This window comes from Castanea sativa, chromosome 5 (assembly GCF_040712315.1).
Source record: "Castanea sativa cultivar Marrone di Chiusa Pesio chromosome 5, ASM4071231v1".
In the NCBI taxonomy this organism is placed as follows: Eukaryota; Viridiplantae; Streptophyta; class Magnoliopsida; order Fagales; family Fagaceae; genus Castanea; species Castanea sativa.
In genome coordinates this window covers 69,891,169-69,900,469 of record NC_134017.1, presented here as the reverse complement: position 1 = coordinate 69,900,469, position 9,301 = coordinate 69,891,169, and the positions used below count along the sequence as shown (strand labels likewise).

General features: G+C 32.8%; 1 protein-coding gene across 1 annotated transcript; it reads right to left on the bottom strand.

The window, feature by feature from the left end:
* Nucleotides 1–2,545: 2,545 nt before the first annotated feature.
* LOC142635694 (cysteine-rich receptor-like protein kinase 15) lies at nt 2,546–7,836 on the bottom strand. Its single transcript, XM_075809814.1, has 7 exons — nt 6,999–7,836; nt 4,760–4,909; nt 4,162–4,289; nt 3,815–4,025; nt 3,451–3,688; nt 3,109–3,259; nt 2,546–2,986 (listed from the first exon to the last, which is right to left on the bottom strand). The coding sequence occupies exons 1-7, from the start codon at nt 7,834–7,836 to the stop codon at nt 2,642–2,644; spliced, it is 2,061 nt and encodes a 686-aa protein (XP_075665929.1). The 3' UTR covers nt 2,546–2,641.
* Nucleotides 7,837–9,301: the final 1,465 nt, after the last annotated feature.

Below are 9,301 nucleotides of genomic sequence, written 5' to 3'. Positions count from 1 at the left end.
ATGGTTGATAGAATTATGAGGGGAATAAGAGTAAAGAAGAAGGTTGATATAATTTTTAGGGGGAAAAGAATGGAAAATAAGAAACGTGAAAACTAAAGTAATATTGGTGCTGTTCAAATAAAATGCAAGTTTCGTATAAGTTAAATTCTTAGATTTTAAACTGTACTAATAGAAATTGACCAAATACAGCAAGGACCATCTCTGCAAAAAATCTCAAAGTGTCTTTGTTTTTTTTGTTTACAGTGCACATCAATCATTTATAAATCTCTGCAAATCCTGCAAAGAATCTCTGCAAAATCCTCAGTTTTTTTTTTTTGTTTTTTTGTTGTTTACACCGTGCACATTAATCATTTTTTCTTCCATAAATTTCTCTCATGCATGGATAAGAATTTGAATAAGAATATCTATGTACTTTAAATTGTACTAATAAAAATTGACCAAATACAACACAGTTTATAAAAAAACAAAAAGACAAAAAGATCAACTTTGTGAGGAGACTTGTCACAGGGAGGAGAGATAAAAAGTAAAAAGAATCTCTGAAACCAAATTTTAAGCGTGATATGGTTTTATTGGGAAGGATGAATGGAATCATTTCAAGCAGAAAATAAGAATCAGAGGAAGAGGTGAATATTTTCACAACAAATTATAAGTGTCAGGTTGTTACTAGTTGTTATTGTTAGGGCAAAAAAGTATCTTAGCGTTGGGTTCAAATTTGAACCAACAACAACTAACCACCTATGATTTATTGTAAAAATAAAAATGTTGTGTACGGTTTTTTTTTTTTTTTCCTTTTATTTCGGCAATGCCACTGCAAAGAATCTCTGCAAAACCCTCATTTTTTTTATTTTTTTTTTGTTATTTACACCGTGAACATCAATCATTTTTTCTTCCATAAATTTCTCCCATGCATGGATAAGAATCTGAATAAGAATATCTATGTACTTTAAATTGTACTAATAAAAATTTACCAAATACAACACAGTTCATAAAAAAACAAAAAGCCAAAAAGATGAGGAGACTTGTAATAGGGAGGAGGGATAAAAAGTAAAAAGAATCTCTGAAGCCAAATATTAGGCGTGATATGGTTTTATTGGGAAGGATGAATGGAATCATTTCAGGCAAAAAATAAGAATGAAAGGAAGAGGTGAATATTTTCACAACAAATTATAAGTGTCAGGTTGTTACTAGTTGTTATTGTTAGGGCAAAAAAGTATCTTAGCGTTAGGTTCAAATTTGAACCAACAACAACTAACCACCTATAATTTATTGTAAAAATAAAAATGTTATGTACGTTTTTTTTTTCCTTTTATTTCGGCAATGCCACTGCAAAGAATCTCTACAAAAATCTCAGTTTTTATTTTATTTTTTATTTACGGTACACATCAATCATTTTTTCTCTTCTATAACTTTTTTTCATGTACGTTTTAGAATCTATGTACTTTGAATAATAATCAAACGATACTTGAATTTGTTTCAGACAGATGGACAAGACAAGAATCAAACACTCAACGTACTTGAGTTTGTCGTTTTCCCCTCCGGCACTGCCATTGCCACAATTGATTTTTTTTTTTTAATTTTTTCCCCATTTTTGGCAATTGCATTGCCACAATTTTTTTTTCTTTCCCCTATTTCGGCAACACCATGGCCACAATTCTTTTTTTTTTTTTTTTCCTATTTCGGCAATCCCATTGCCGTAATTTTTTTTTCCTCTTTCCCCCTATTTCGGCAATACCATTGCCACATTTCCTTTTTTTTTTTTTTTTTTTTCTCTCCCCCTATTTCGGCAATACCATTGCCACATTTCTTTTTTTTTTTTTTTTTTTTCCCTTCTCTATTTCGGCACTACATGGCCACCATTCTTTCTTTTCTTTTTTTTTTCGGCAATTCCATTGCCATAATTCAATTTTTTTTTTCTTTTCCCTCCATTTTCGGCAATGGAATTGCCACAAACCTTTTTTATTTTTTCCTTTTGGGCACTCGCGCATGGGCACTCAGTGAAGCGGGCTGAGCTGGGCAGAAGGAATTTCGGCAACACTATTGCCGAAATTCCAAAATTTCTCTCTCCTCAATTCCTATTTTCTCTCTCATACTTTTCTTCGAATTTCGGCAACATTGTTGCCGAAATTCACTCTCTCTCCTCATTTTCCCAAATAACTTGGAACAGTGACTATAACCCCAAAAAACTTCACTTTTAGCAATATTTACCCAAAAAACACTGTTTACCTACGTTACTGTGTATATAGAAAAAGAGATTGTCAAAAAAGAAAAACTTTAGAATAAATTATAAATTATTTTAATACTAAGAAAGAACATACAGTATAACTTTGTTAAGTTCAATTTAGTTCACGAAAGTAACATATGGTAGAACTTTATTATATTTAGTTTGGTCTCTTTGAAAAAACTTTCTAGCTCAACCATGTAAATTCCACATCTTGTGAGATAGCTATGACATATAGCCACTCCATAAGATACCACCGCTTAATTCTATGTCTCTCCAAAACGCCGTTAGACATAACAAAATTTACATTGGCACGATTATCCACCCTTGTAAAATGCAACATGTGGTGTATTGATTTTATGAAATGCAAATGGAAATGGAGATGTGAGAATGATCAGCCATAAATGTAAAATCCATATAATTCTAGCGAGGATCAAATTCCGAATTTGAAACTGCATTTACTGAGGCTTGGACAGAGTTACTTTTGGATTGTGTTGACCCCATCTCCCTTGAATCATGCTCCACCAAGAGCATGTTTGATCTAGTGCTACTGTCCATCAGAAATGCTGGTTGTGATGGTACTGATAGACTCATAGATTCACTATTAAGCATGAGAACTATTGAAGCCATGGTTGGTCTCTTATCTACATTTTCTTGAACGCAAAGTAACCCAATATGGATGCATTTCATTATTTGAGTTGCTGAATCAGTACGCAATGTGGGATCCACAAAATTAGAAGTTGTCCCATCCCTCCATTGTTTCCAGGCCTGCAAAGATATGTAAAAATTGTAAACACAATAACAAAGAGAATATTATTTTACCTTAGGGTATCATATGAATTACTAGCCATGCTTGTGAGTTAGAATGGAGGGAAAGCACTTGCACTCACATAATTTATAAGGCCATCTCCACTGTCTTCAATATGAAAAGTATTATTTTTCTGCCCAGCCACCATCTCTAGGATTATCACACCAAAACTAAAAACATCGGACTTCACTGAAAATTGTCCGTGAAACGCATATTCTGGAGGCATGTATCCACTATATATGTGGATAAGAATAAGATAAGTTTATTTACATGATAATAGAGGTTTCTTTATAATAATTTAAAATTACTTTGATTTCATCATATTTGAATAAAGATGATTAAATTTTTTTTTTTTTGGACTTCCCCATTCTCTCTACAAATAATGGTTTTTATTCTATATTAATAGTATGAGAGATATACTTACTAGGTCCCCACAATTCTACTTGTGTTTCCTTGAGTTTGATCTAGTTGAAATAATCTCGCCATACCAAAATCGGAAATCTTGGGGTTCATACTGGTATCAAGTAGAATGTTGCTAGCTTTGAGATCTCGATGAATAATACGAAGTTGAGAGTCTTCATGAAGGTAAAGAAGTCCTCGAGCAAAACCCCCAATAATTTTGAAGCGCTTTTCCCAATTCAATTGTGCACGTTTGATTGGATCTACATATTCATGTAAGTGTATAATTCCAATAAACAAGTATATGTGGAAGTGTTTGTAACCCAACACTAAATCATTTAAGAAGAAACGACTATAAATAGAACGTGACAGTTAAGATGGAAACATACCAAATATGAAGCGGTCAAGGCTTCCATTTGGCACAAACTCATATACTAGAAGCCTCTCATCCCCTTCCAAGCAGAATCCTAAGAGTCTTACAAGATTACGGTGTTGTAGCTTAGCAACTAACATGACCTCATTCTTAAATTCTACCTCTCCTTGTGAAGAATTCCTAGACAACCTTTTCACAGCTATTTCTTGTCCATTTGAGAACTTACCCTGAAAAATGAAAATATAAAATAAATAAAAAACAAATTTAAATATAATTATGTAATCCTCAAAAATTCAAAATTAGGGATATAACATGTTATGAAAAGTAAAATTGAGATTTATTCACTCGATAATGTCACAATACCTTGTAAACAATACCAAATCCACCCTCTCCAAGCTTATTAGCATCAGAGAAGTTCTGTGTAGCAACTCTAATTTTGCCAAAGTCAAATTGCAAGGATGCAACAGCACTAATTTCATCTTCATCTTCACCTGAAGAACAAGTCAATACGTCTGAATTAAATAATTGTATTGACTCAATTGAAATTGTAATTATGTGTACACAAAAATAACAAGGGGGGGCTATGCAGAACTGATTGCTGAATCGTGTCTTCTTTAACTCTAAATGGAGCAAAAAATGTCCCATATGTAATTTTCTTGAATTTGTTTTAGTAGAACTATTGCATACACTCATCTTTCAATTAGTTTTCATGATTGTTTGCACTAGAACCGATTTCATGTCCAATTAATGGTAGCTAAATTATGCTTTTGTTCTGTTTCAATGATGAGAAAATAATACTTGAAAAAGTGGAATCTTATTTTCACTAATATTGCTTTATACTTCAAGCAATGCTCACACCACCACATACAAGTTGTAGGGATATGGTAGTTTTCCGTCCTTTTATAGTAATGATTCACTTATCATTTAGCAACAAGGAAAGGTAAACCAATTTCTGACTTACTTTCAACTTTCTTCCTTCGGTTCCTCTTTCTTAAATAGATGCAAATGCAGATCGAGATGATTTGTACAGCAGCAGAAATAGTTGTCACTACCACAACGATTGTAGTTTGAGATGAGTTGCTTTCCTTTCCTGCAAAAGCCGGAACTCTGCCTTCATTAAAACATTCCGAGTGTTGAATTTTAGAATGAACATTACTAGAGGATGCAGAGGAGCGGTAAAAACACTTGATTTAATGCCTTCTCTAGAATTGCATCTTGGAATTGCATCTTGATTTAATTGAGACATAATCAAAAGGTAGTCGACTTTCAAGGAATTGCCTTCTCTAGAATTGCATCTTGGACTCTTGATCTTGTACATTATAACTCAAAAAGGATCACAAGTTATGGAATTTGGCACTAAATCCTAACATGTAATATAGTAAAAGTTGGATTTTATATATACTACTTATCCCATTTGATTTAATGTAGACATTAATCACACGTCACACGTTACACGTTCGACATCTATGATTTTTTATTATGTGAGTCACTATAAGTATTTAAAATTATTAAGATGATTTGTTTTAGATAAATTTCTATTACCAAAGTTAGAGCACCTGCATCAGTAGATGCAAAATTTTTGTAACTATGCATATCTAAAATCTATTTTTTCTATTTTACACTCCCATTTTTACAAAATGTCCATATTAGTTTATATGTTATGCACACTTTTTTATTAAAATAGTATTTTTCCTTACTTTTTATTATTATTTCCCACCTACCCCCACCTAACACTTACTACTTTTTTTATCTGAATACACTCCCTTCTTTTTCTTCATGTCCTTATCTCTATCTCTACCTCTCTTTCTTCTCCTTCTTTCTTTTTTTTTTTGAGAATCTTTTTCTTTCCTCTTCTTCTTTTACAATTTAGGTTTTATACTTTTATTATAGATGATGATTTTGGGTTGGGTTTGATTAAGGGTAGTCATTTTGGGCGGAGAAAGCAAAAAATTTGGGTGGAGAAAATGGCAGTGATTTTGGGCAGTGATCTTCTTCTTTCTTTCTTCATCTTCTCCTTCTTTTTTCAATTTTGGTTTGATTATTTATATGAATTTGTATATGGGTTTGATGAATTTGGATCTAGATTTAGAACAATTTTGATGATTTTGTGGTGTAATGGAATTAATGTAATGAAATCATTTTATAATAACATTACTATTATGACCTTATTTTAAAATAAAAAAGGGAATTTTGAAGGGTATTTTAGGAGTTTTTGTGAAAATTTTATTAAATCTAATTTTATTTCCTCCAATTCTTTCCAATTTTAAGAGAAATGAAAAATTTGAGGTTCTGAGAAAAAGAGAGGAATCAGTATTCTTGTCTACCATTTTCATTCTCTCCCATCTAAACACCCAAATAAGATAATGGTCTTTCCATTGTCTCCATAAAAACTTTCAAACAAGTGAATAGAATAAATATTTCAAAATAATTTTTATTTTTCATTCAATTCTTTTCCTCCCTCTCAAACGAAGTGTTAAAGTATATAGTAAGAGAGGAGGAGATGAAATTTCATTCCATCCATAAACATGAGGCACCACAAATAATCCCATAACCACTGAATTATCCATGTTTAATTGTGAAGTTGTTACAAAGTCTTATGTGTCTTTAAGTTCTCTATCAAGTTTAGAAAAGATAAAAATCAAATATTGCTGCTACTCTAATGTGTCTTTGGGTTTTCTATCAAGTAAAGTTTCTAACACCAACTATTGTAGATCTTATACATGCTTAATTGTGAAGGTGTTGCAAAAACACGGGGCAATATCTTTGGATAGTGAGGGTCTGTTTGAATACTATTTATTGCTGAAAATTGAAAACATTATAGCAAAATAATTTTTAAAGGTATAAATAGTGCCATAAGATTCAGTTTTAAAATTAGATTTATTTTTTTCGTACTTGCGGATCCTATGAACAGTACACAAAACCCAACCAAGCGTTGCTATCCAAACTCAACCTAAATTGAAATAATCGATAATTTAATATAGTATCAGGTATAAAATTATGAGTTCGATCCCTATCTCATTTGTTCTACCTCCCGTTTAATTTGATTTCCAAATTCTCACACGTGATGAGAATTGTTAAAAATACCGTGGTTAAAAGTATAAATTACTATACAATAGTGTAAGCTTTTGGGATGGTAATTTAACACATATTAAACTCTTTCTTCTTAACAAATTCAGAAGATGTTCGTTTGGGAAGCGTACCTTTTGCAGGCACAGGAGGCGGAGATAATGATTTTGCAGGCACAGGAGGCGGAGATAATGATGGCAGCGTTTCAACAAGAGTGCTGCCATAGAATTGGTTGGACTCAATTCTTAAGTTACAGGTAGGTGCAAGAGCTCTCACTCCAAGGCTTCCATTACAACAAATTTTATTATAAGATTGAGCATCAACTAGGCAATTGCTACAGTCCATCTCTGACAAATCAGGACTGCACTGCATAAGCCCATAGATTGTATGGTTTAGATAGGTGGCATTTCCAACGGCAACCTTGCGAAAAATTCCTCCAGCTGAAGCTCTAACTCTTAGGTCATAAAATAAGGTACTTAGCACCTCGTTGAACTCAGTCAATTTCGAGACAAGGTCATCACTTGGCCCAGTTGCAAGATATTGAGTAGGTGTAGTTTCCATAACACCAAATATAGAGTTGTTGGAGTATCGAACTGTACAATTCATGTACCACATGATACCCTCTTTCTGTGTTGGACACAATTGTAAGAGCTCGTGAGCAGACATATTGACACAACTACGGCAATCAGTTGGCGTAAGGTCAGCTCTACAAAGCCCAGTGGCGTAAACTTTGTTGGTGCCCACTCCGGCAGTGAAATTGTAGAACCCATAATCGATTTGGGTGTTGGAAGAAAGGGTGGAGATGAGGGTGTTGAGGTTTGCTCTGAAGGTACTGCTACTACTAACGTTACCGCTAGTTAAACACTTATGGAGAACGTAGGGATCTCTCTGCGTTAAGCTGGGACTGAAAAGGGGAACGAGGAAGATTGCATAAAAGAAGGAAAGTGGTAATCTTGAATTGCTCATTATCATTGTTCCTCAGCATTTTGCATCTGTGGGAACATTTTAATATGGGTGTGGTTGTTACAGTGTAGTGTTACACACGCACACAAAAAGTGTGTAACATATTTTATCCGCATAAAAATTGATACAATAATAATAATAAGGGTATTTGGTGCGTATACTTAAAAATTAAAAATATGCATTTGTAAATATATGTAAAAATATATATAAGTAAAAATATATGTAAAAATATTTATAACATCCTTTAAAAACTAAAAACATATATTTGCAAAACATTTGGTGTGTTGTGTTACACGTGATCAACACACGGTGTGTAAGCAATAATTAGATACTGTGTAACATACTGTATATAATGTGTTACACGCGAACACGCCGTGCGTAACAGATTTTACCCACAGAAAAAGTGACGAAATAATAAATCCTTTTATTGGTAAAGTAATTATGAATGGATGGGATTGAGTAGACTATATGAACATTAGCATGTGGTGCACTTATCACTTGACTTGACTGTAACTGTGCATCCCAAAAAAAAAGACTTGACTCTGACTGGAGTAAAGTGAAGCAACAATGAATAGTATTTTGTTTTTTTGTCCTTTCAATTCCCATACGGTGTTTAGATAGTGTGTAATAAAAGTAATTCATGTTTTCTTTTTATTAAAACATGGCTCTGGTTAATATGTACTCTCACATATTAAGCTATTTAATTTTAGAAATATTTTATTGAGGTTTAAAAAATTTGTAAATTTTTTTTAATTTTAGATAAATTTTTTTTCAAAAATAATATACTATTGTGTGCTATAAAGACATACGTTAGTAAAATCCTTAAAACATACACGTGTAAAAATAAAAGTAGAGCACATGATAGAGTTCTTACCCTTTTTCTAAATGTAAATAGCGGATTGAGACTATGGTGCGGTTTGGATTTAGCGTTTCTTGCGTTGCGTTGCGTTTTTTTTTTTTTTTTTAGTTTAGCTGTGATTGTTGACTTTTCTACGTGACCAGTGCACCCGTGCACTGTTGACGGGACCCACAAACATCATTTTTCAGCAATTTTTTCATTAAAAATGGGTTTCACGGTACTATTCACACATTTAAAATTTATTTTGCTACATTCACATATGAACATTTAAGTTTAACATGCAGTTTTCAACCCTCGCCTTTTATACTCTTACAATTTTTTTTTCATAATTTTACCACAGTTTTGATTTGGTATATTTTTATTAATTGCCAATTCACGAGTAGTGCATAAATGGTCGTCTTTTCTTGCAAACCGTCTATAGTAATGACAAGTAAGGGTATGGACAAGCGTAAGTGCATTAATTCTAGACAGCATTCAATGGCAAAGCGGAAAATGAGCACGGAACCATTACTGCCGTCCAATAATGTACATTTATATGGTCGTTACGAACAGTAAAGGCTAGGATTAAGTGATCATCATTGAGCCATAAATCCTTTAGCTGTGGTATAACATTAC

Bases quoted from the DNA above. Each gene is read 5' to 3' on its own strand.
- LOC142635694 (XM_075809814.1), bottom strand. From the start codon at position 7,836: ATGATAATGAGCAATTCAAGATTACCACTTTCCTTCTTTTATGCAATC. The intron at 4,026-4,161 runs GTATTGTGACAT...TTCATTTTTCAG, and splicing joins GATTTGGTATTGTTTACAAG to GGTAAGTTCTCAAATGGACA. The intron at 2,987-3,108 runs GTGAGTGCAAGT...ATATCTTTGCAG, and splicing joins GAGATGGCCTTATAAATTAT to GCCTGGAAACAATGGAGGGA.